The sequence below is a fragment of the Lemur catta genome, chromosome 4 (genome assembly GCF_020740605.2).
Source record: "Lemur catta isolate mLemCat1 chromosome 4, mLemCat1.pri, whole genome shotgun sequence".
Classification (NCBI taxonomy): Eukaryota; Metazoa; Chordata; class Mammalia; order Primates; family Lemuridae; genus Lemur; species Lemur catta.
In genome coordinates, this window is record NC_059131.1 from 47,031,546 (window position 1) to 47,058,381 (window position 26,836).

General features: G+C 35.6%; 1 protein-coding gene across 3 annotated transcripts in view; it reads right to left on the reverse strand.

Annotated features, from left to right (window-relative positions):
• USP34 (ubiquitin specific peptidase 34) overlaps positions 1–26,836 on the reverse strand; it is a 221,669-nt gene that overhangs the window by 18,079 nt on the left and 176,754 nt on the right. For 2 of the 3 annotated variants that reach the window (XM_045549681.1, XM_045549683.1), the window contains exons 54-69: positions 23,061–23,125; positions 22,891–22,966; positions 22,751–22,798; positions 22,572–22,637; positions 20,550–20,630; positions 17,795–17,880; positions 16,899–17,067; positions 16,727–16,801; positions 15,406–15,557; positions 11,770–11,818; positions 11,586–11,690; positions 11,461–11,505; positions 10,365–10,469; positions 9,106–9,253; positions 3,078–3,712; positions 358–512 (exon numbers count right to left, since the gene is read on the reverse strand). In XM_045549681.1, the coding sequence (XP_045405637.1) occupies positions 358–512; positions 3,078–3,712; positions 9,106–9,253; positions 10,365–10,469; positions 11,461–11,505; positions 11,586–11,690; positions 11,770–11,818; positions 15,406–15,557; positions 16,727–16,801; positions 16,899–17,067; positions 17,795–17,880; positions 20,550–20,630; positions 22,572–22,637; positions 22,751–22,798; positions 22,891–22,966; positions 23,061–23,125 (2,060 nt within the window). The remainder of the gene's footprint in view (positions 1–357; positions 513–3,077; positions 3,713–9,105; positions 9,254–10,364; positions 10,470–11,460; positions 11,506–11,585; positions 11,691–11,769; positions 11,819–15,405; positions 15,558–16,726; positions 16,802–16,898; positions 17,068–17,794; positions 17,881–20,549; positions 20,631–22,571; positions 22,638–22,750; positions 22,799–22,890; positions 22,967–23,060; positions 23,126–26,836) is intronic. The other variant, XM_045549682.1, reaches the window with a different exon arrangement.

A 26,836-nucleotide genomic window follows, 5' to 3' on the forward strand; every position in this document is an offset into this window, starting at 1 on the left:
CAGGCTGGAGTGCAGTGACCATGATTACAGCTCACTGCAGCCTCGAACTCCTGGGCTCAAGAGATCCTTTGTGCCTCAGCCTCTTGAGTGGCTGTGACTACAGGCACGTGCCACCATGCCCAGCTAATTTTTCTTTCACATTTTTTTTTCTTACAGACAGGGTCTCACTATGTTGCTCAGGCTGATCCCAAATTCCTGGGCTCCAGCAATCCTCCTGCCTTGGCCTCCCAAGGTGCTAGGATTAAATGTGTAAGCCATAACACCCAGCCAGTTATTTCACTTTTAATGTCAAAATGATGGTCCCCATCCCTTCATTTGAAAACACAAAACAAAAAACACCAGAAAACATCTTTTTACCTTATTAAAGTAGTCCAGCAGGAGCGGCCATCTAAGCAACGTAAATAACAACTTATGGTTGTTTTCTTAAATTGTTTAATATCTTCTAATTCTTCTCTCATATCTGGCCTCTGAGCTATAAACAGCTGCATCAGGTTAAATAGTTCTTCCACTGCCTAAAAAGGCAAATAAGCAATATGATGATCTTTTAACCCTAGGGCATTTTAGAACATCTGCTTCTCATTTCTGAATGTTACGCTCATTAGCCAACTCAAAATTATACAAACAAGTTAGATTACACTACTATTCGTGAAGTTATAAACTTAGTAATAAATTCTATTTTAAAAATTTAATGGGGGAGGGAGGGGATGGAGGTATGACTACATGATGAGTGCCTGGCGCACTGTCTGGAGAATGAGAATGGACATGCTTGGGACTCTGACTCGGGGGGATGGGCGGGACATGGACAATGTATATGACCTGAACTTATGTACCCCCATGATGAGCTGAAATAAAAAAAAAAAAAGAAAGAAAGAAAAAAAATAAAAAATAAAAAAAATAAAAATTTAATATATTATGCCACTAAAAATAAGCAAATCTTATATCAGAAGTTCAGAAAGATTAAAAACTGCAAGTAAATATAGTTCATTTTTAGTTTTAATACTGTTTAAAGCATTAGTTCTGTAACTTCAAATGTGTCCAGAGACATGCCACACAAATCTCCTGCTCCCTTTTCTTTAATAAACGTGAAATCATTACTTTGTTACAAAGATTTTAGATGTCTACATTATACTTGAATCGTTAATACTTTTTCTGAGATAATCCTTTGTGCCAACATTAGACCTTTCTAAGCTGACGTTCAAGTTCCTGATGGATGAAATGCAGAAACTAATATTTTAGTAAAATCATTAGCTGTGATCTTATAGACATTTGCTTATGTGGGTGTCAGGAAAGGTTTGCTCTTCTTACACACACTTGTCAATGAACTGAAACCTCCAGCTTCATATGTTTCATAGCAAAAATTGTTGTAAGCACCATTTTCATGAAAATTTCCAACAGATAAGTTCTAAAATTAAGGACATTACATTTCAGTGATGTCAAGGGCAAGAAACAACATAGGGGGATATGCATTCTAATTCACCTAGTATTCTAACTCTGGACAGCACATTTAGTAACTATGTCAAATATTACTCATGTGAATACGTTAGAGATAAACTCACTGAAACTTAATAAATCCTGTTCCGACTCCTGTGAAGTCAAAAAGACTGTATTTTTACAGCCTTGGTTTTGCAGTCCTTGATACTTAACACATTTACTCTCTTTCCTACTTTATAGGCATTCCATTAAATAATTTTCTTGAGTGAACATTATTCTTTCTGGGTGAGAGATTCTAAACAACTCACCACATCATCTACAAACGAGAGTTTAGTCTATAAAGGACAGACTGTCTATAGGACAGTTTACAACAGATTAAGAGGCAATAGAGCTGGGCGCGGTGGCTCACGCCTGCAATCCTAGCACTCTGGGAGGCCGAGGCAGGAGGATTGCTTGAGCTCAGGAGTTCGAGACCAGCCTGAGCAAGAGTGAGACCCCGTGTCTACTAAAAAAAGAAAGAAATTAGCCAAACAACTAAAAATGGAAAAAATTAGCCAGGCATGGTGGCGTGTGCCTGTAGTCCCAGTTACCTGGGAGGCTGAGGCAGGAGGACCTCTTGAGCCCAGGAGTTTGAGGTTGCTGTGAGCTAGGCTGACACCATGGCACTCTAGCCCAGGCAAGAGAGCGAGACTCTGTCTCAAAAAAAAAAAAAAAAAAAAAAGGCAACAGTGAAAAGTAGTATCAAGGGGTTGGGTATGGTGGCTCACACCTGTAATCCCAGAACTCTGAGAAGCTGAGGCAGGAGCATCGCTTGAGGCCAGGAGTTTGAAACCAGCCTGGACAACATAGTGAGACCCTGCCTCTTAAAAAAATAAAAATAAAAATAAAAAATTTTGCTGAGTGTTGTAGTATATACCTGTAGTCTGTAGTCCTAGCTACTCGGAAGGCTCAAGTGGGAGGATTGCTTGAGCCAGTGAGCTATGATTGTGCCACTGTACTCTAGCCTGGGTGACAGAGTGAGACACTGTCTCCAAAAGATACACACACAAAGAAAAAAAAAAAAAGAAAGAAAAGAAAAAGAAAAGTAATATACAGAGGGGAAAAAATTTAATATGAAACCTACAAGTAGTCTCCAGAGAAAAAGGGACTTAGACTGCATATACTTGTACCTTGACAGATCTCTTAACCATTTCATTCTCTTGGATGCAGCTTGAGAAACAATACTAGGGAATACTACTAGTTTACAATAAAATACTGTCTAGCTCACAGCTTAGCACAGCATGTAGATCTTAATAATGAGTACCTAATTTTTAAATAGTGAAGTACTCATGTCCTTAAAACTGTATCACAAAGTTGAGATTCTTCATTAGGCACACATGAAAGACATATTTACAAAACCACAAATTAAAATAGATAAGTTCTATTAGAGATAAAATTTTAACTTCAACCTAAGAATACTTACCAATTTTATAATAATATAGCATTTTATATGTGTATTCAAGAAAATAAATATACATTAAGTCCTTAAGAAAGAATGGTTAGAGTTAGACTACTCTATATTTTGACACCACTTCCCTTAACGAGAAAAAAACAGGTATTTCCAATCAATTTGAGGACACAGATATAAGAGTATCAATTTTACTCACTCCAGGGTATTGGCTGGCATGTGGTGTAAGATTCTTAAAGGCCCACTGGATGTTCTGGTGAGAAGCCAGTTGTCGTGTGAATGCAGGAGACTGCTCACAGCAGAGCCTCAGAATGCCATAGTAGGCAGGCAGCATCCCACGGTTAAAAAGCACCACATCCTGATCATCATGGTCAGCAAGGATGTAATTGAAGGCAATGTTCTTGGTTACCACTGGGTTCTGAACAATAAGGCGGATATTCTCTGGACAGTCAGCACACACATTGTACCAAAATGAAAGCAAAGCCTGTTTATTGTGATTTGTAGCTATTGCTGGCTCAGAAAGTTTAGGCTGGAAAAGGTTCCACAAATCCATGAAATATGTGGAAAACATCAGCTTCTCAGTTTTGGAAATTAAACAGTAAGTCATAAAGCTAAAATAGGGCACTAGCTTTGTAGTGCCATGAACAGCAGCATCAACGTAAAGTTTGGCTCTTGAGAGCAAACCAAGGAGCACGTTGTAGACCTGATGTAGGACTACTGTTGTGTCTGGACTGAGTGGAAGGTCACGGGTTGGGATGTGCAAAGACCTTGTTGACCGGAACATCTGGCGGAATGAATTGCTTGGTATAAGGGACACCAGAAGATAAGCTGCAGCTATAAAATGTAAAACAAAACTGTCAGATCTTATAATATATAAAATAGACTGAAGAGCAGTCATTAAACACAAAGCCACTCTTCCCTTTAATAACTAAAATTCATAAAAATTAAGGGACATGAACATCTCTTTTGATATCTTTCTGCTTTACCCTTGACTCCACAGAAAGACCCTAAGGGTGACAGAAATAGACACCTTCCATTCTGCCACTATTAAGTGGCAACAATAATCGCCATCAGCAGAAACATTTTTTAAACCTCTTTTGTTTAGTATTCCCGAAATATAGACTTTTCCCACTTTATCATTTATTTCTTCTCAGGAAGTAGTATGATTTAACAGAGGGAACACAGCATTTAGAGCCAGAAGACATACCAAAAGGTGCCTGACATGATCAAACCATTTAACGTTTTATGGTCTTCGTTTTCTTCTAACTTAAAAAATAATGGTATGGCCGGGCACGGTGGCTCATGCCTGTAACCCTAGCACTCTGGGAGGCTGAGGTGGGAGGATCGCTCAAGGTCAGGAGTTCGAGACCAGCCTGAGAGCAAGAACGAGACCCCATCTCTACTAAAAATAGAAAGAAATGATCTGGACAGCTAAAAATATATATGGAAAAAATTAGCCAGGCATGGTGGCGCATGCCTGTAGTCCCAGCTACTCGGAAGGCTCAGGCAGTAGGATTGCTTGAGCCCAGGAGTTTGAGGTTGCTGTGAGCTAGGCTGATGCCACGGCACTCTAGCTCGGGCAACAGAGCGAGACTCTGTCTCAAAAAAAAAAAAAACAAACAAAAAACCAGAAATTATTTTGTAATAATTTATAGATAAAGGTAAAATATACTTAAGTTCTAAAGATAGAATGGGATCTATATAAAAGTCCTTTGTATTCTATTAAGATTATATGTATGCTAATTATAGAACATTAACTTTGGAAAATCTTTAAAAGTCTTCTAAGGCTAAACTTATACCCAAAGAAAGAATCCCTCTTTCAAAATACCTGAAAACTGTTATTAAGCCTATATTATAATTCTGAGAGGTAATGACATATTAGTTGAGTCCACTTATAAAAGTACTATGAGCCAAACATTAAGCTAGGTGCTTTATAAATATCTCATTTAATCCTCACAATGATCCTGGAGGTGGGTGATGTTACACTGAAAAATCTGAATCTTGGAGAAGCAAAGACCAAAGTCACACAGATAAAGAGGTGGAGCCTAGATTAGGCCCTGAGAAATGATGATGAAGATGATAATGGTAAAACAATAACAGTAATAACAATAATAATAATTGCTACCATTTACTGAATGTATACTATTTGACATCCTAATTTTATGTGGCAGGCACTGCTTTTATTTATCCCCACTTTCACTCAGGCTTAAAACAGTAAGACTACCTATGATTACATAGCTAGTAGCAGAGCTGGGATTCAAATCTGGACTGTCAAACACATGAGATAGTGCCCCTAACAACATTAGCTTCCTTAAAACTCTCTAACACCTGAGTTTAGGTTCTTTTCAATATACCCACTGGTTCTGTCGCCCAGTAATTTATCTATAATTTGATAACTTCTACTGTATTGTCATACCAAATAGTTAGGGTTTCTAAAATTGTAGTTTATTTTCACAGATTTATTTTCAAATGAAACTTTATTTGTGGATGATACTCCATTTTCTACATAATTCTTTACCTATATACTATTCTGATTTTTTAAGGCTCAGTTTGGTATGTGTCTCAAATGCAAAAATTTGGCATGTAGGTATCATCCTGATCAGTTTTTGTATACAAGTGCAACTGAGAAAAGCAATTTGTGATTTAAAAAAGTCATTCAGTTTAAGTTATATACTTTTTACCCTAACATTTTATTAAGAAAATTTGAGTACACTAAAAAGTTGAAAAAACTGTACTGAAGACCTATGGATTAACATTTTGCTTTGCTTTATCACATACCTAACCATCTCGTGTCTGTAAAAGCTACCTTTTTTCTTTTCTTTTTAGACAGAGTCTCACCCTGTCGCCCCGGCTACAGTGCAGAGGCATAATCATAGCTCACTGTAATCTCAAACTCCTGGGCTCCAGTGATCCTCCTGCCTCAGCCTCCCCCAAGCAGCTGGGACTACAGGCGTTTGCCACCATGCTCAGCTAATTTTTTCTATTTTTTGTAGAGATGGGGTCTTGCTCTTGCTCAGGTTGGTCTCGAACTCCTAACCCTCAAGCAATCCTCCTTTCTCGGCCTCCTGGAGTCCTAGGATTACAGGCATGAGCCACCATACCCAGCCTAAAAGTTACTTGCTTTTAAATAAAAAATAAGTTCTGCTAGGGAAAAAGAAAACTTTCCAATTATGTTTATCTTTAAGAACAGGCAGGAAGGTTAATTTGGAATAGGCCATCTGGTTAAAAAGTGCCTTGCTATAACTTAAAAGAGTCCTTGGGTATAGTTTTTACTATAGAAAACTCAGAACAAATCTACTTCCATTTCTATATGGCAACTCTTCGACTATTTTAAGGCACTCGTGACTCCATTTTTCTTCTTTTCTCTATATTAAACATTCTCAGTCATTCCTTAAAAATATTTTGTTGTATTTGTAAGTATTTCTATGTGGCTTTTATACATTTTACTTTAATTTTTATTTTAGGTATAACTAATTTTTTCAAATATTTGGGCTCTTTTTTCAAGTTACAGATGTCAAAAGCACTTTACATAGTCTTCACTACTGTAATTTTAAAATGATGCATTATAATAATTTGTTTCCTAATGGAACAGTTTTTAACTGTTCAAAATGGTAAGTAATGCTACTGGGCATCCACATACTGGATGACTTACTTATACCAGAATCCCTAAAAAATGGTATTAATGAGTTAAAAACAGCATAACATTTTTAAGGATCTTGAGCAGTATTAATTTACAATGTTACTGCAATGTGTAAGAATGCCATTTCCTCCGTACTGTCATTGATACTGGGTGTAACAGCTGGCTAAAACACTTTTTCTGGTGCCCAGCATAGGTTTCTTTATTGTTTTATGCTCAGGGGGTCAGGAAATGAATGACAACCAGCACACATATTAGCTATTACAAATATCACATTATCGTGGGGTTAACTAAACTGGCAGGAAAAACAAGCCCATGAGCAGAGTGCCAAGGCCAATCCACGGGTCCCTTCCACTGAAAGGTGTTTCTCTCATATAAACTCTTTATTTAAGAATAGGTAAAACAGGCCGGGTGCGGTGGCTCACGCCTGTAATCCTAGCCCTCTGGGAGGCCGAGGCCGGTGGATCGCTCAAGGTCAGGAGTTTGAGACCAGCCTGAGCGAGACCCCGTCTCTACTAAAAATAGAAATAAATTATCTGGACAACTAAAAGTATATATAGAAAAAATTAGCTGGGCATGGTGGCGCATGCCTGTAGTCCCAGCTATTCGGGAGGCTGAGGCAGGAGGATCGCTTAAGCCCAGGAGTTTGAGGTTGCTGTGAGCTAGGCTGAAGCCAGGGCACTCACTCTAGCCCGGGCAACAAAGTGAGACTCTGTCTCAAAAAAAAAAAAAAATAGGTAAAACAGATAATTGCCATATACCCCTCACTCAATTTCCCCCGTTGTTAACATCTATTATAACTAGGGTACATTTGTTGTGACTAAGGAACCAACATCAGAACACTACAATTAACTAAACTCCACACTTAAAATTTCACTAATTTTATCCTAATATCCTTTGTTTTGTTCCAGGATCCCGTTACAGTTTAGTTGTCATGTCTCCTTAAGTTTCTCTTGGCTGTGACAATTTCTCAGACTTCCCTTGTTTTTGATGACCTTTACATTTTTGAGGAATACCAGTGAGGTATTTCATAGAATGTCTCTCAAATTGAGTTTGATGTGTATCACGGTGAGACTCAGGTTATGAGTTTCTGATAGGAAGATCAAAGAGATGAGGTATCCTTCACATCACACCCAATCAAAGGTACACACTATCAACCTGACTTAAATCAGTGGTGATGTTAACCTTAACCCTGGCTGAGTTACTCTCTGTCAAGTTTCTTCACTGTAAAGTCACTATGCCACCTCCTGCATTCTACTGTTTGGAAGGAAGTCACTAAGCTCATATTTAAGAAATAAGGAGTTTAGCTCCATCTCCTGGGTGGGGTGAGGGTCGGGTGAGGGGTGTACATAAATTATTTGCAATTCTTCTGTATGGGAGACTTGTTTCTTCATTTATTTATTTATTCAATCATTTATTTATATTAGCATGGACTCATGGACATTTATTTTACACTCTGGGTTATAATGTTACTTATTTGTTACCAGTGCTATGTTCCTTATTTTGTTACTAAAATCATTCCAGCTTTGGCAATTTGGGAGTTCTTTTAGGTTAGCTCTGTGTCCCTTTGACATACCCTCATCATTTTGTTTTTTGACTGCTTCTTCACTTTCTGGCAATACAAGAAGCTGCGGGCTCATCTTGGATAACCCCTGCCCCTAGCCCTAAAAATCAGCCATTTCTCTAAGAAGCTGTGAATCCTTTTATTGGAGAATGGTGCTCGGAATCCAACACCTAGGTAGGTATTGGATGTATTTGTTGTTATTGGAGTATCACTGATTCTAGGTCCTCTCAGTGAACCGCTACAAAATGTTTTTAATAATTAAAGATAAATTAACTAGTTTTTCATTTATTTGAACTATCAAAAGTGAACATATTCTGTGTTTCTTTACAAGCAATTTTCTATTTTGTGAATATTTTTTATATTTGCCCATCTGTCTTTCAAGATCTTTGTTTATTCTTTACTGGCTTATGAATAACAAAGGTGTTTATTATCTAACTCCCATAATTTCAGTCACTATTTTCTCTCAGCTTATTTTATGTCTTTATTACTATTTTACTCTTAACCTTCTCAAGAGTTATTTTTAAAACACGGTTTTCTGACCCTTCCTCCCTTCACTAATTCGGATTATACCTTGTCACTCTATTAAGCAAGGACACAAAAATGACAGCAGTGATGGTGTCACCCAAGAAATAAGATGGTTTCCTAACTACTTTTTTTTTTTTTTTTTTTTAAAGAGGCCAGTTCTTGCTTTATCACCCAGGCTGGAATGTAGTGGTGCAATCACAGCTCACTGCAGCCTCAAACTCCTGGGCTCAAGTAATCCTCCTGCCTCAGCCTCCCGAGTAGTTGGGAGTATAGGCGCACACCAAAGTGCCTGGCTGATTACCTATTTTTTAAAAAATAAAAACACTGTAGATATTTGAAAAACACCGTTATAGTTTTCCAAATACTAATATAAACTTGGCCTTTAAAAACAACATCTCAAAGAGCTTTGTGTGTATAATAATGGGCATATCATAGTTGTCTAAAAACAAAGCATCACTTTGAATAACAAATGGTTTGTTAAATTCTGAGTATTTGACTTACAAGTCCTGACTCTAGGATAATTGTGAGCCAAAAGAAACCGCTCAACCCAGTTTTCCATGTTCTGTAGGACCCAGCTGTGTGCCAGTTTATTTCGGGGTGTCTGTACTGCCAACCAATCCAGACACTGAGAAGGATTGTATTCAATCACCTACAAATAAAATGACGAGAATAGAGTATAAGGCCAACTGAATAACCAGTTACTTTTACACTTAGACTTTTTGTATGTGCTATTCAACACTTAAGAGCTAAAGCAGTTTTTCAAAAACTAGAGCTTAAAGGAAGTTTCACCCATATATTTTCCCATTTTTAAAGGTACTTGCTTTTATCAACAGGGAATATTCAGGAAAATTTGTCACTGGTTTACAAAATAAATTTAAAATAACCAAGTATTATAACGGAAGACAAATATGAGAACTCACTGAGCTTTTGGTCTTGCTGACTTTGTAAATTTATTTAAAAGTACTTTTAATTCTCTCAACTTTCTTATCTTTACTTTATGCCATGCCCGTTTCCACTTTATTGCATGCCCAAACTATTATTAGGTGCGAATGTAAACTACTCATTGTACTGCCCCAGAGAGTTTTTTCAAGGGAAAAGGGAATCTTCAGAATCTAGAGCAGGGATTAGAAACTATGGCCTGCAGGCCAAATTCTGTGGCTACCCGTTTTTGTTGTTTTGTTGGAACACAGCCACATCCACTCATTTATTGTCCATGCATGCTTTTAAGGCTAAAATAGCAGAACTGAGTAGTTTCAACAGAGACAGTATGGTCCACAAAGCCTTAAATATTTGCTGTCTGGCCCTTCAGAGAAAACATTTGCTCACCCCAGTCTCAAGCTTTTCCAGAACTCACCAAGGAGAAATTTTCTGACCTCAGCAGTAACTCTGGAGGAAAGGAAGCGGTTGCTGCCTCCTCTACCATTTCTGTCAACTGCTGAAAACATATGGTTTGTATTTCTAGGGCTTCCAGTTGCTTTATAGAATCTTTTTTGAGAATAGGGGAATAAGAACTTTCAATTGGCTGAAGTTGTTTATGACTCTACGACAGTATCGTTAAAATGCCTGGGAGACAAGCTAAGAACTCTTCCCCCGCCAAACCTTCTGACTGAAGCTCCTCTTCTTCCCTGGACGTGTGACTTACTAAAACCATTTTGGGGTACCCAACTAAAAAGAAAACTGATACTTAAAATGGTAGTGATTGTATTATAAAAACAAAATCCTCAGCAACAAATTCTGAAAACATCTGCTACAAGACTTACCTCCCATATCCTCTGCAGAATATAAGATGCAAAGGGAGGCATTCCTGGAGGTCCACCAGCAAACTCCATTAGCATAGTTAATAGTTTAAAGAAAGGATTGGCTGCCTGTAAAGACACATAAATGATTGTGTATTTAGATCCATCTGAATCCATCTCTTTCAGCAGAAAAGAAAAATATGCTCTTTTGCACATCACATTTAAATCTGCTGCATTAGGTTAGCAGTCCTCAGTGCTTCTGCATGTGAACTTGAACTCCCATAAAGCAGCAGAATAACGGGACACAAAGTCAAATGTGTGGGAGCCACATTTAACAGATTTTTCTGGATGTCAAAAGCATTTGGAAGAAGACAATTTTAAAAATTATTTTATAAATTGCTAAATAAACATCATATGCATGGTATAAAACATGTTTTAAAATATATACAAATTGAGAAATGGGTAAATCAAACTAAATAACATATACATTATCTCACATACTTATTTTTTGTGGTGAGAACACAAAATCTATTCTCAGCGGTTTTCTCAAATATACATTGTTATTAACTATAGTCACCATGTTGTACAATACATCTCTTGAACTTACTTCTCCTAACTGAAATTTTGTTTCCTTTGACCAGTATCTTCCCAACCCCCAAAATAAATTTTGTTAATGAGACAATCATGTTCTATTAAAAAATTTAGATTAAAATTTCCTGTAGCAATCTATAGCAATACATGTTAATGTCTGACATGTATTGTTAAAGTAGCCATAACATTCCTATTTTCCTCTTATGCCTACACGTATGCAGAGGCCTATTTAGTCTATTTTTTCTTTGGGCACAACTATAATATATGCTCCAAATCAAACAACTTTTAAGCTCAGCATTTGGAGGCACTCTGATATACTCAATTTATAGAGATATTTAGTTGGGAAAGTTGTATTTGTGATAAGACATGAAAAGGTAATTCAGTTTATTCACATTATACATTTAAAAATAGGTTACTGTGTTACGGAAGAAACCTTGGTAATTTTTTTCAAGAACAATTAGAAAGGCTCATTTGAAAGCACTACCAGTGCTGACAACAGCTTTAAAAACATGAATAAATGTTTACATACCTCAGGGGTCAACTTTGCTATTGATGTGAAAAGCATAGATACAATCTAAAACAGAAAAAGGAGGATTTCAGGATATTCTTTTTAAAATTACCAAAAATCTTTTAAGACTGTTTCTTAGCACTTACATGTTCTGCAAGTCGATTATTGTATCGACACAGGCTGAAAATCAGATTACACGTTTGTCTTATATTGATGCCATCACGAATATGTTGAAACAAGAATGGAAATCCCTGTTAAAAGCAAAAGTTGTTCATTTAGCAACTTTTTTTTTGTGATGCTCAAATTGTCTAACATTAGAGAAGGTATTACCTTTCCTCCTGTTAATGCTGCCATGTCAGTCTGTGATAATGTCAAATGCCTAAAAGAAAATATTAGTGGAAATAAGTTTTTCTTCTCCCTGTATTACTTCATAGCTATCTGCATCATGATAAGCAATAATATTGATTGTAACTGTACCAACCTGCCATCATAAAACAACTTTTGGGTATTTTGCTAGCTAGACTTGTTTGCTAAGCATCTTTTAGGCAATTTTTCCCAAGATCCCAGGATTGGTAAATGGAAGCTCAAATCTACTTTATTGTCATTTAATAAACTCAGTATTTTAGTATATGAAAACACTAGGATGGGCCTGATTTGACTTACAGAGCTGTTGTCTTGACATGAGACCCTTCAAAACCAAATGGAATCAGTTTACCTCCCAGTTTAAAATTACTGAGTATTCAACTTGAGATAGAAAATTTCAGATATATAAAAAATAGAATTGTATAAGATCCCATCACTCAGCTTCAAATTTACCAAAATAGCAGCCAGACTTGTTTCATTTGTACCCCCACCCACTCAATATAGATTATTCTGAGGCAAACTCCAGGTATTTTATCATTTAATCCATAAATCTTAAATCTCTAACAGATAAATTTCAAAAACATAACCACAGTACCATTATTCATGCCTAAATTAAGTCAACAATTCCTTACTATCGTACAATATCCAAAGTAAAAATTTATTCAAGTTTCTAAAAAAAAAAATTTATAGTTATTTTGCTTGAATCAGGACCCAAATAAAGTCTTTTGTTGCAATTGGCTGAAATGTCTCTTAAATCTTTTAATCTATTGGTTTCTCCTCCAACTTTGTTTTCATCTTGACAATTTATCTGTTAAAGAAAGCAGGTTATTTGTCCTGTACAGTTTCCCACATTTATATTTTGCTTGTGGTGGTATTTTAACATGTTTCTCTGTCCTTGTATTTCCTGTAAATTGGTAGTTAGATTTAGAGACTTGATCAGATCTAGCTTTGACTTTTTAATCAAGGATATTTTGTAGGTTTTGATGTGGATTTTCATCAGGAGGCATACAACGAAGGGTTAGTCTTTTTGTAAGGTTTTCAGCCAATGATGACCGTTGTCTAGATCCATTATTTCATTTGGGGTTGCAAAATAGTGATATTCTAATTCCAGTCGTCCTTGCTCATTTATTTGCTCAAGCACCATTTGGTTACCGAGAGGCATACTTCTTGCAGGTAGAATAAATGCTTGATATTGTTTCCAGTATTCACTGATTTTCAAAATAATGATTTGGTTTCCTAGTACACTCTAAAGGTTGCCAATATGTTTTTAAAATTCTTTTTAGGTATCATTAGAAACTCATGGATTTAAACATCTTTGATGTGTTCCACAGTCCACTGCAGTTATTCTTATTATTGATGCTCAAGCTGTTCAATCTACGACCAGTAGTTAAGTTGGTTCGAGTCCTTTTAACATGACCTCAATAGACTTAGATAGCTTCCTTGTTTTCCAAAATGACAAAACATTCCAGACTTTTCATTCATTTCTTTGCCAGGACCTGGAATAGGACATTTTCCCAAGGAACCTAAATTTTTCCAGTGGGAAATGAAATCTAGAGACTACAACAGGGATACTCATTGATTCTGGCTTGTACAGGGTTTCTAGACCTTTTCAGAAAACAGAGGTAGGTAATACATTTCCTGTGTGCTTAAGACAAAAGAAACCATGAACTCATACTGATATTTCCAATTCAAATTCAGTTTTGAAGAAATTATGTAAAAATCCTACAATTTTATATCTTTCTTCTTTTGCTGAAAATCTTGGTTTCTAATGACAACAATTATTTATTTGCTTTATTCTATAATATACACATAATACCTTCAGAATAATTCTAGTTATATTAACAAAAACATAATTACTGAAACATTTTAAGACAATTTTGCAATTCTTTGTCTTTCATGTACATCCCATTAGGAATTTATAGTTAACATGTTCTAAAGTCACTTTAACTCCTCTCTGGTGGCTATGCCACCTGCTTAATATATAGTTAGGTTCATCTATTTCATTATGCTTTTGATTTTTAGAGATTGCTTTTTATTAATTTATTTGCTTATAATTATAGATACATTTACATGATTCCAAAGTTAAATTTGTCAAACTTCCATTCCCATTCCCTCCACCCTGTTTTTCCTTCTCTACCCATTGGAAACCATTTTTTAAAAAAGTTTTTGATTTGTAGTCAATTCTTGATATTTGTGTAGTTGCGTTTTATAAACTGCTACAAACACTGAATTAGCAAATACCAAATTATTGCTTCTAGGATTAAGTTAAGTTCCTATGAGGTTCTGGTCACAACATTTTTGTCAACTGATCGATATATTACCTTGTTTCATGGGTGTTTCTGTTTAAAGACATCATATTTAATACATATTATAGACTCATTAACATTGAACTCACAGACAACAGTATTACTGAAACTTATCTAACACATACATTTTTCCCTATAAGGCACACTAAGGCCTTCCGGAGCTTCGAAACACTAAACGCACTTTAGCACTACACTTGAGAGCCATTTAATTAATTTGTCTTTTAGAGATGGAGTCCGTGTTGCCTAGGCTGGAGCGTAGTGGTTATTCACAGGCATGATCATAACTCACTTAGCCTCAAACTCCCAGACTCAAGTGATCCTCCTGCCTCAGCCTCTTGAGTAACTGAAACTACAGGCATGTGCCACCACACCTGGCTGAGGGCCATTTTAAACAGTGAAATCACCAGTGAAAAGCATACAAATTTGAAAAATTTTCACAGCATACATCACATAAAGTACATTTGTGTACAGTATGAAAACTGAAACAAGAAAGCAACTTGCTTTGTTTGCCCTCAGCTAGAAAAGTATTTCTCAGGCAACTAAAACTTTTTGCCATTCTGCTTATGCACATGTCTGTGAACGACTGCAAATGTTCCCAGTGTCAATTCTGGCATTACAAATACATTTTAGCAAGTAGGTGAATTTGCAAATAGCAAACCCATGGATAGTGAGGATTGATTGTATATATACATATATATACATACATACATACACACATACTCTCTTTCTCTCTCTCTCTCTCTCACAGCTTCCCCTTTCTTAAAAAGTAGCATACAATACATAGTTTTCTGTACTTTTTTCACGTAGTAATATCCTAAAGATTTCTCCATGGTAGTACATGTAAATTCTGTATTTCCTTTATTCAGCTACAGAGTACTGTTTTTTGAGTGAATGCTGTTTTTTCAACTAGTTCCCTTTTGATGGATATTTGGCTGTTTCTAGTCTTTTGCTATTAGAAACTGTTCCAATAAATAGCTTCGCACATATATCTTTCTGTATTTTGGGGACAAATTCCTAGAAGTAGAGTTGCTAGGTTAAAGAATGAATGCACATATAATTTTGTTAGATATTTTACTGTGTATTTCTTCAATGACTATTCCTAACATGACTCAGAGACAAAGAAGTTTGGTAGAATAGATTGAAATTCTTTTGACACAAGAGTCGATTAACAGTGGTGTTAATTATTTAAAAGGAATTATGCAATAAAAGCTGGTGAATTAATAGTAGTATAACAATTATGTAAAAAAGAATTAAAACCAAACACGCTTTAAGCATTTTGAATGTTGAAACATTTCACCTTTCTGAGCGAGACTGTTCAACCAAAAGAGCAACTAAAGCTATCATCTTTTCAAGGGCAGCTGGCCTGTATTTTTCTTCTGCCAGGGAGAGGATATCTTCTTCCTCCTCTTCTTCTTCCCCTTCTTCCTCTGATAATACTTCAACTTGAGGCTAAGTGGAACAAAATTCAATTTTAATAATGGTAGTAATTTTAACATCATTTTGAGAACAAATAACTTGTTTTACATAATATCCAGGGTAAATGATGGCAGGAACATGTATCATGAAAAACAACCACCCAAAGGCCTAACCCTAACTTAAAACAGTCTCAACCACATTCAGGACAATTTTAGACTAAACTGGCAGATCTATACAGAATAATAATTCTTAGCACTAACTATTTACCTGACCTAAAGGGATAAATCCCTTAATAATTTCTTTTTTCTTATAAGCAAGCTCAGTGGAAGATAAATCAGGATCAAAAATTATAATATTAATATAATAATATTTCCTATTTAATAAAAATGCCAGTATACAGAAGAAGAAATCCTTATTTGTAGTTTTGAGATAATTCAAATACTAGGTATTTCAAATAGATATTCACTTGGGCTTTGAAATTCAAGAGACTCAAAAGATTTTATGATCTAATAAAGCAAAAGAAAAGCAGTTGAGAAAGGGAGGCATATAGGCTGGAATTAGATAACACCAGTGTATATTCTGTGAAGCACTGCAGCATAGTGGTTAAGAATTTTAGCTCAGTAGTCTGCCTGAAGATCAAAGCCCATCTTATTGTGATCTAAAACAAGTTAACTTCTTTAAGCCTCAAGTACTTCATCTGTAAAATGGAGATCAAAACAGTACCTATCTCTAATAGTTTAAAAAAGGATTAAATACGAGTATAAATAGATGATACAATCCAATGCAGCTGTTATAGACAGTATAAAATGCATATAACATTTTAATATTAATGGATCAGCTACTTAAATTTTCGAAAGAGTATGATAAACTTAATAGCAAAGGGCTTAAAAATATGAGCATCAAATGTCCACCAAAACAATATACCATTGATAAGACCCCAAAGTAAGGTGGTGACCACTTTGCCTAAGTTGATTTGCTTTGTTCTAGGGCTTTACCAGTGACACTTATTACTCAGTTGTTTCTTTTCTTGGTATATCCTTTAAAATTACATTAAAAACACCAACCAATCTTAGATTCTCAACATTATTTAATATCAGGCAGGAAGGGATTTTAAAGGATTCTAATATCTCATGACTTTGTATGATGCAAACTACTGAAAACATGGCTTCTGAATCCCTACCATAAGACAGAATTTTACTTACATTTTCAGGTCCTTTTGTTCCCATGTAAAAATGTACCATTGTAGATATGGCTTGCAATGAAAGCAAAAATTGGCTCTAAAAAATTGATTTAAAAATAGAAAATAACAATAATTAAGTTCTAAATACTGATAATAGGTACATAATCCAAGAAATAAACAAGATACAGCCTCACCTCTTCTTCACCCATTTTAGCAAATTCGTAAAGGAAGGCAAAATATTCTGTAAGGTGTTTACTGTGAGGTTTTACGCCATGTTCCATAATTAATAACAGAGTTCTCACAAATCGAGTGACACATGAACGACCACCAATATCTTCTACTGAGGCATCCATATCATCTGACCTAAAAAGATAATTAAATATATCTTAGAAAACATATGAAGCCTGGGGACAGTTACTGTCTGGGAGGAAAATTATTTTTAAAAACCTGAATATATCTCTTTTATCTTTGTGATAATGAATATCAACTGCAATAATATAAGTAGCTGAATTTCAATTATAGTGACTGGCTAAATCAATCCAAACCTAAAGATTTGTGGAGGATTTTGCAGATGCATTTAGTTAAAAATAAAACAAAAATAGTTTTCACTTCTTGACTTGTGCTAGTACAGATTATTTTGAAAAAGAAGAAACTAAATATTTCAACGTGCCTATTTAAAAATACTTTGTAGGCAGATCATCAAAAAAGTTAAAAATTTAATGTTCAAAAAGTACTTCTTGGCCGGGCGCGGTGGCTCACGCCTGTAATCCTAGCCGTCTGGGAGGCCGAGGCGGGTGGATCGCTCGAGGTCAGGAGTTCGAGACCAGCCTGAGTGAGACCCCGTCTCTACTAAAAATAGAAATAAATTATCTGGACAACTAAAAATATATATAGAGAAAAGAATTAGCCGGGCATGGTGGCGCATGCCTGTAGTTCCAGCTACTTGGGAGGCTGCAGCAGTAGGATCGCTTAAGCCCAGGAGTTTGAGGTTGCTGTGAGCTAGGCTGACGCCACGGCACTCACTCTAGCGCAGGCAACAAAGTGAGACTCTGTCTCAAAAAAAAAAAAAAAAAAAAAAAGTACTTCTTACCCATCTTCCATTCCTGGCTGTAGATAGAGATGAGCATGTACAGGTCTCAGTCTCTGAATCACATGGATACATAAACGCTGAAACATCTGTAAAGAAAAAGATAACAACCCAAGAGCCAATTCACATCACATAAGAAAGATACTGAAAAGTTAACATGACTCAAAATTCTCTGCCACTCATTTATATTTTGCCCAAAGATTATCTTTTGACATTCTAAAGCTTTCCTGGAGTCTCAACTACAATCTAAACATATAAGGCAAAGTTAGCATAAGAAACAATATTCGGTTTAGTGATAATGGGAAAAAACCTTAAACTACAAGTTTCAGTAACACAGATTACCAAAAACAAAGCTTCACTAAGCTAGTGGAGATATAAAGAAAAGAAAAACTACTATCTATCTCCCACAGAGGAGTGAAGTGGAGCAGGACAGCTACTCGTCACAGGGTCAACAGCTAGGAGAAAGAATATAATTTAAGTTTAACAAAAAGAAATATGGATTACAAATGACTGATGATTCTCTAAAAATATACAAATGACCAATGATAATATGAAAATATGTTTAACATTGTTAGTTATTAGAAAAATGCAACCACATAAGATACAACTTCACACCCACTAGGATAGCTAAGATAAAAAGACAAATAGCAAGTGTTAAAGATGATATGGTAAATTTGGAACTTTCATATATTACTGAGGGGAAAAATGGTATAGTCACCATGAAAAACAGTTGTAAGTTCTAAAAATGTTAAGCATAAGAGTGACAAAACGACCCAGCAATTTGGCTTTTAAGTATATACCCAAAAGACATGAAAATGTATCTACAAAACTTTGTACTGAATGTTCATAGCAGCATTATTCAAAATAGCCAAAAATAAAAACATCTCAAATGTTCATCAAGCGATGAACAGATAAACAAAATGTGGTATATACATTCAATGGACTATTATTTGGCAAAAAAAGGAAATGAAGTATCCATAAATGCTATAACATGGATAAATCCTGAAAAGATTGTTAAATCAAAGCGGCAAGTCATAAAACACCACATACTGTATGATTCCATTTATATGAAATGGTCAAATGAGGCAAATCCATAGAGATAGAAAAAGACTAACACCTGTCAGGGATTGAGGGGAGGGGAGAAGATAAAATAGGGAGTGACCGTGGGGGGTTGAGATCTTTTTGGGGTGACACATGTTCTAAAATTAGATAGTGGTGATGTTTGTGCAACTTTGTGAACATACTAAAAACCACTGAACTTTATACTTTGAAAGGTTTGCATGAATTTTATGGTGTAAGAATTATATCTCAATAACAACTGTAAAGTGGCATTAATTAACTTATTAATTCTGTTTTTCTCCTTTCAGAGGAAAACAGTGGTGTAATTTAGATTAACTTTTTGATTCTGTGCCAAAAGTGACTGACTGTAAAGTAATATTTAAATTTTCATTGTCTAATTTTTACAATTACTTAAGGAAAACAAATTTGTTTATGTAGCAGCTTAGACCCAAAGAAATATTCTATTCATTTAATTTTGTAAGCCACCACAGTACCCTACTACAGTTAGAATATCTAAGGATGTGGCAGGGCGCGGCAGCTCATGCCTATAATCCTAACACTCTGAGAGGCCGAGGCGGGTGGATTGTTTGAGCTCAGGAGTCAGAGACCAGCCTGAGCAAGAGCGAGCCCCCATCTCTACTGAAAAATAGAAAGAAATTAGTTGGACAACTAAAAATATATAGAAAAAATCAGCCGGGGTTGGGCACGGTGGCTCATGCCTGTAAACCTAGCACTCTGGGAAGCCAAGGCAGGTGGATCGTTTGAGCTCAGGAGTTTGAGACCAGCCTGAGCAAGAGCGAGACCTCGTCTCTGCTACAAACAGAAAGGAATTATATGGACAGCTAAAAATACATATAGAAAAGTTAGCCAGGCATGGTGGCGCATGCCTGTAGTCCCAGCTACTCGGGAGGCTGGGGCAGGAGGACTGCTTAAGCCCAGGAGTTTGAGGTTGCTGTGAGCTAGGCTGACACCACGGCACTCTAGCCCAGGCAACAGAGTGAGACTCTGTCTCAAAAAAAACCAAAAAACAAAACAAAACAAAACAAAACAAAAGGCCGGGCAAAGTGGCTCACGTCTGTAATTCTAGCACTCTGGGAGGCTGAGGCGGGTGGATCGCTCGAGGTCAGCAGTTCGAGACCAGCCTGAGCAAGAGTGAGACCCCCGTCTCTACTAAAAATAGAAAGAAATGATCTGGCCAACTAAAAATATATATAGAAAAAATTAGGCAGGCATGGTGGCGCATGCCTGTAGTCCCAGCTACTCAGGAGGCTGAGGCAGTAGGATCGCTTAAGCCCAGGAGTTTGAGGTTGCTGTGAGCTAGGTGACGCCATGGCACTCACTCCAACCCAGGCAACAGAGAGAGACTCTGTCTCAAAAAAAAAAAAAAGAATATCTAAGGATGTGAAAAAGAATCAGTACATTCTTAAGGCATCCAGAGTATGATGTGGAAGAATAGAAAGTTATAGCCTATCTGCCTGTATGCAGGAAATGTGCATAAGTTTAATCTCTTGATTAGAGTGACAGTTGATGTTAAAATAACCTAATAAACACAATACCAAAATGACTTATGATAGGAGACAGATCTTTTCAAACTATTTGCAATGCTAGCTAGGATAGACATAGTCACAGGCAAATTTAGAACAATTAAATTGAAAGCCACTTCCTCAAATAATTTTTTTCGAATACATTTTTTTCTTACCTGTCTCACAATTTGATTAGGGCACTTAATAAGTATCTGCATTGGCCACCAGTCATCATCAGCCATACGATCTAAAAACCACTGTAAGAAAACAGAGCGTGACTTTAACATTTAACCAATACTTGTTAAATGGGATAAAATCACATAAGGATTTTACTTCTAGTAGATGTTTTAATTAAGTTCTTATCAAAAAACTTTCTCTAATTGTTAGAAAGTCCAAAATCTAAAATCATAATAAAGGTCATCTCATTACACAACTCCACAGATGTCATTTACATCACAGTACACAACTGGCATGATGGCAACCTGAGGTCCTTGTAATAAAATGAAATACCATTTCCCTAATAAACATCACACTGTAGAATCTTTTGTTCCTATTAATGTAAGATTTGAGCATGATTCATTTTATTTCTATGTAAAAAACAAATTATGATCTAATGAATCCTATGGATCTATTAAACAGCTATGAGGGGGGAAAGAAACAGAGAAACATGTTAAACACCAGGAAGATGCAATCATTCAAAGCAGCATGTGGGAAATCCTGCAGAACAAATGCACAAAATGGCATGAAGAAAAAGAAAGCATTATAGATGAAAGGAGATTTAGGACACAAACAAATGCAAAATTGTGGACCTTACTTGAACACTATTTAAAACAAATCAACTGGGAAAAAATTGATATAATTAGGGAAAACTGAATATAGAATATGTATTAAATGACATCAAGAAATTGCTTCTAATTTTACCATGAGTGAGTGGAATTCTGGTTATATACATATTTTAAAAGTTTTCACCTGTTATAAATACATATTGACTGTTTATGGATGCATGATATGGTATCTAGGTTTGCTTTAGAACACTTCAGCTGACAACAAGGCATGGGAGGATAGCAATTGATGAAACAAGAATGAAAGATTATTATTAGTTGTTGAAGTTGCGTAACAGTAACATGAGGGTTCATTATACCTTTCTACTTTTGTGCTTGCTTCCAAATTTTCATTATGAAGCTTTAAAAAGTTATACTTTTGTATTTGAAATTTCTGGTGATCAGATTCTCTTATTCCATTGCTACAAGGTAAAATCAGATGACCTTCTAAGTAAAAATATCTTAAATTATAATTTCATCTCTTGTATGGTACTATCCACCACTCCGAAAAATTCACAAGACTTGCATTCCTAGGTAGGTTTACAAATCTTTGATTGCTAATCAAAAATTATAAACATTAAGATGTCAATACAGTTAAGTTGTGACCCCCTGTGAGTAGATTATTCTTATGGATGCATCTCTCTTAAAATGGGGGGATATATAATTAGAAATAAACTGATCTAATGAGATGTATTTTTGGGGGGAGGTAAGGAAGTGATAGGTGTTTTTAAATATTTTTCAATAACATTCAAAAGTAGTTAAGAGACAGGTGGAGGAAATGGGGGAGATGTTGGCCAAAGGGTACAATTGGGTTTCAGCTATAAAATGAATTCTAGGATCTTACGTACATCATTACTGTAACTAATAGTATTGTAGTACTGTTTACTTAAAATCTGATCTTAAGTGCTCTTCATCACTCAGATATACACATAACTTAAGTGGTGACAGACGTGTTAATTAATTTGATTGTGGCAATCATTTCACAATGTACACATATATCAAATCATCTCATTGTACACCTTAATTAAATATGTACAGGTTTTGTTTGTCAATTATACCTCAATAAAGCTGGAAAACAAAAATGAAAGCAGTTAAGAAATACCTGGAAGAGTCTTTTGAATTTTCTGTAATTTTTTTCTTCCATTAAATGAAGGGGAAAAACCCACAGATTTTAAAATAATCAATTATTTAATCAGTGTAACAGATTTGATACCTAAATTATAATCATCAAATGCTTTTAGAGACAACTTACACAGGGCTCCCTATCATTTAAAACAGATAAAACTATTTTGAGATTCCATTTCCGTTAAGAATAAAAAACAAAACAAAAAAGATTCTTAACTATCTATGCATTGTTTGTTGAATTAGTCACCTCACCTCACAAGCTGCTTGACTATTATTAAATTGTTTGGTCAATAGTTCAATCCACTGAAGCATTGTGGGCTTTAAAAAAAAAAAAAGAAGTCAGTAAAAGCATAAGGACTTTTATGTCAAAGAGAACAAAAACCAAATGATATCTGTAAATAATATAAATCTAAAATATAAAACACACATACCTTTTCTTTTGAATGAATAAATGTCTCTAGGACAAAGGAAGTGCTTAACTATGAGAAAAAATAAAATTAAGCAAAGAAGATTTAATTATTTTAAAGTAATAAATTTTTACAAAATTATATAAAGTTTATATATTTATTACCTTTGCTGTCATTAGGGACACAGCTTTAGGATCTGGTAATGTACTGGGAATACAACTACACAACTGCCACATAAACCTAGAATTTAAAAAGAATGAATAATTTAAAATTCTTACAGAATAAGATTTTTTAAAAAAGGTATTAAAAAATCTACTAAATTTACCAAACTTACCCAAAATATGTATGTTCAAAAATGTTTTTGTCTTGGAGAAACTGCATGTTATCATGCCAAATCCACTGAAGAAAAAAATGTCAACATTAGATATCAGAAAGCAGTTTACTTCACTCTGTTTTATCAATATTTTTATTAGACAAAAAAAGTATGCTCTTAAAACTCATAAAACAAACAAAAAACACATTCAGTAAATTCATTTCCCGCCCCAGGGTATATGGAATATAAAAGTAGTTACTAAACCTACTCTAATTTAATCATTACTTATCTGGCTATCTCAAGCAATTGTGGGCTTTTAAATGTAATTTATAATGATTTTGAAAGAACTCTGAAATCCTATCTGTCTGAAGAGCAAGCATATAAATGAATAAAACCTAAGTCATGTTGCATTTTGATAAGAATAGGTTATGAAAGAAAATTTCTGTTCAAAAGTTGGCAAAATAAGAAAATTTAGTTCAGGTTGGCAGACCTAAATCAGAGGTGATTTTGTTTACTCCATAAAAATAATGAAAAATGATTATTTCTGACATTAGGCCTGTAGGAACACTACTGTTTTTTATCTTCCTTTATCTCTATGAATAATTTAAACATATATCTTTGTCAGCTCCACAACATTATTTTTATCTAGATGTTCTGATTATTCATATTACTGGCTGTCTTAGCAAAACACTTCTGTGTTTTGGAATTTTAGATGGTAGGTTCATTGCGAGATGAAAGTTCCAACCTTATCTTTAATCTTCCATTAAAGATTTTCAACTACCTCACCTCTACTTGCCTTCCCAGCCCACTACACTAACTCAGAACCAGGTATTATAATTGCATATTGGGATTCCCACTCCACAGTAATGTTTGAGAAATCCCAGACATAATAACTGAATGGTCTGCTTCAGAGTTCTGAGCATTTCCAGGCACAGAGCTTTTTATAAAGCTGTAGCCCTGAGGAGAGTCTGACAGCATTCTGCTCATCTCATTCAGTACCTTTTCATAACAAAGGAGTCCCATTCCAAGACTGGCTTCCAGCCATGAGCTCAGTTCTAGATATGGTGTTGTAATTTTTGTCCCCTTAACCCCATAAAAGCCTAGATTCTGGTCAATGTTATCTGCTTCTGGACCTAAAGCTTGTAGTTCTGTGGTTTCCACCACACACAGTGCTTTTAGTTTTAATTTTGTTCTACAAACACAATTCATCTGTTTTTTGATGGCCTTTCTATACTGAATCAACACAGTATGTTTGAAGCGAACTAGGTATGTCTAAGTGTGAAATTATTGCACTATTTAGATCAGAACTTCCCTAGCTATTTTTCATATAACTGGTGCAACCTCATCTTGGGCCACTCTTGGTTGAACTTACTAAACATCACAGCCATACGGGTCATCTTTCAGCTCCTAAAACATGCCGAGTTCTGTCCTTCCTAAGAATTTGTGCAGAATGTTCTCTTTGCCTGGAGCACTCTTCAAATGATTACCTCTTCTGTTAAGTTTCAGGTTTCAGTTTAAGGTTAACCTCTTGAAGTATTTCCTGATCGCCTTCCCCAGCAATCCCTACCAACTACTCTTCCTGAGAACTCTACTTTTATTATCCATAACAATTACTACAATTTATAATTAGTTTACTTATTTAATTTCTTTTATGGTTCTAAATTTTTCTGATTATCTGTTGGGAATGTCTGTCAACAGCTATGCTTTATAAATCTAAAGGACCACATTCTGGTTTATACCTAAAGCCTATATTAATGTTAATTTACACAATATTTTAAATTTATTTAACTTTTTTAGTAAAATATAAGTAGGCATACTCATTTTGAAATAATAAGCTGAAACAATTAGGAAAAATTGTCTGGTTTAGGTCTGCAATCAGGAATACTCTAATGTACAGGCATACTTTATTTTATTGTACTTCACTTTACTACACTTCACAGATACTTCTTTTTTTTCTTTTAAGCAAGGTGAAGGTTTGTGGCAACCTTGTGTTAAGCAAGTCTATCAGCATCATTTTTCCAACAGCATGTGTTCACTTCCTGTCACTGTGTCACATTTTGGTAATTCTTGCAATATTTCAAACTTTTTCATTATTATTGTATCTGTTACGATGATCCGTGATCAGTGATCTTTGTTGTTACTATTGTAATTGTTCTGGGGCACCACGCATGAGATGACAAACTTAATCAAGACATTTGTGTCCTGACTGCTCCAACTCACTAGCCATTTCTGTCTTTCTCCCTCTCCTCAGGCTTCCCTAGTTCCTTTAGGTGCAATATTGAAATTTGGCCAATTAATAACCCTACAGTGGTCTCAAATGAAGAGTTGCACACCTCTCACTTTAAATCAAAGCTAGAAATCATTATTCTTAGTGAGGAAGCTGAGGTAGGCCAAAAGCTAGGCCTCTTGGGCAAAACAGTTAGCCAAGTTGTGAATATAAAGAAAATATTCTTGAAGGAAATTAAATATGCTACTCCAGTGAACGCATATATGGTAAGAAAGCCAAACAGACTTATTGCTGGTAAGGATAAAGTTTCAGTGGTCTGGATAAATCAAACCAACCACAACATTCTCTTAAGCCACCCAATGCAGAGCAAGGCCCTCTCTTTAATTCTACGAAGGCTGAGAGAGGTGAGGAAGCTGCAGAAGAAAATTCTGAAGTTAGCAGAGGTTGGTTCATGAAGTTTAAGGAAAGATGACTTCTCCATACATAAAAGTACAAGGTGAAACACCAAGTGTTAATGTAGAAACTGCAGAAAGTTATCCAGATCTAGCTAATATCATTAATGAAGGTGGCTACACTAAACAACAGAATTTCAACATAGACAAAACAGCCTTCCCATCAGAAGAAAACATCATCTAAGACTTTCACAGCTAGAGAGTAGAAGTCAATGCCTGGCTTCAAAGCTTCAAAGGACAGGCTGGCTCTTTTGTTAAGGGCTGATATGGCTGGTGACTTTAAATTAAAGCCAATGCTCATTTACCTTTCCAAAATCCCAGGACCCTTAAGAATGATACTAAATCTACTCTGCCTGTGCTCTAGAAATGGAACAACAAAGCCTGGATGACAGCATATCTGTTTATAGCATGGTTTACTGAATATTTTAAGCCCATTGTGGAGACCTAATGCTCAGGAAAAAGATTCCTTTCAAAACGACTGCTCACTGACAATGCACCTGGGTCACCTGAGAGCTCTGATAGAGGTATACAAGAGTAATGTTTCCATGTCCGCTAACACAACATCCATTCTGCAGGCCATGGACTAAGCCATGGCATAATTTCAACTTTTAACTCTTATTACTGAAGAAATACATTTTGTAAGGCTATAGCTGCCACAGACAGTCATCCCTCTGATGGATCTGGGCAAAGTCAATTGAAATTCTTCTGGAAAGGATTCACTATTCTAGATGCCATTAAGAACATTTATGATTCATGCATGGGAGGTGGTCAAAATATCAACATTAACAAGAGTTTGGAAGAATGTGATTCTAACCCTTAAGGATAACTTTGAGGAGTTCAAGACTTCAGTGGCAGAAGTAACTCCATATGTGGTACGAACAGTAAGAGAACCAAGTAGAAGTGAAGCCTGAAAACGTGACTGAATCGCTGCAAACACACGATAAAACTTGAATGGATGATGAACTGCTTGTTATGCATCAGCAAAGAAAGTGGTTTCTCGAGACGGAAAACTACTCCTCGTGAAGGTGCTGTGTTGAAATGACAACAGAGAATTTAGAATATTACATAAACCTAGTTGATAAAGCAGTGGCAGAGTTTGAAAGGATTGACTCCAATTT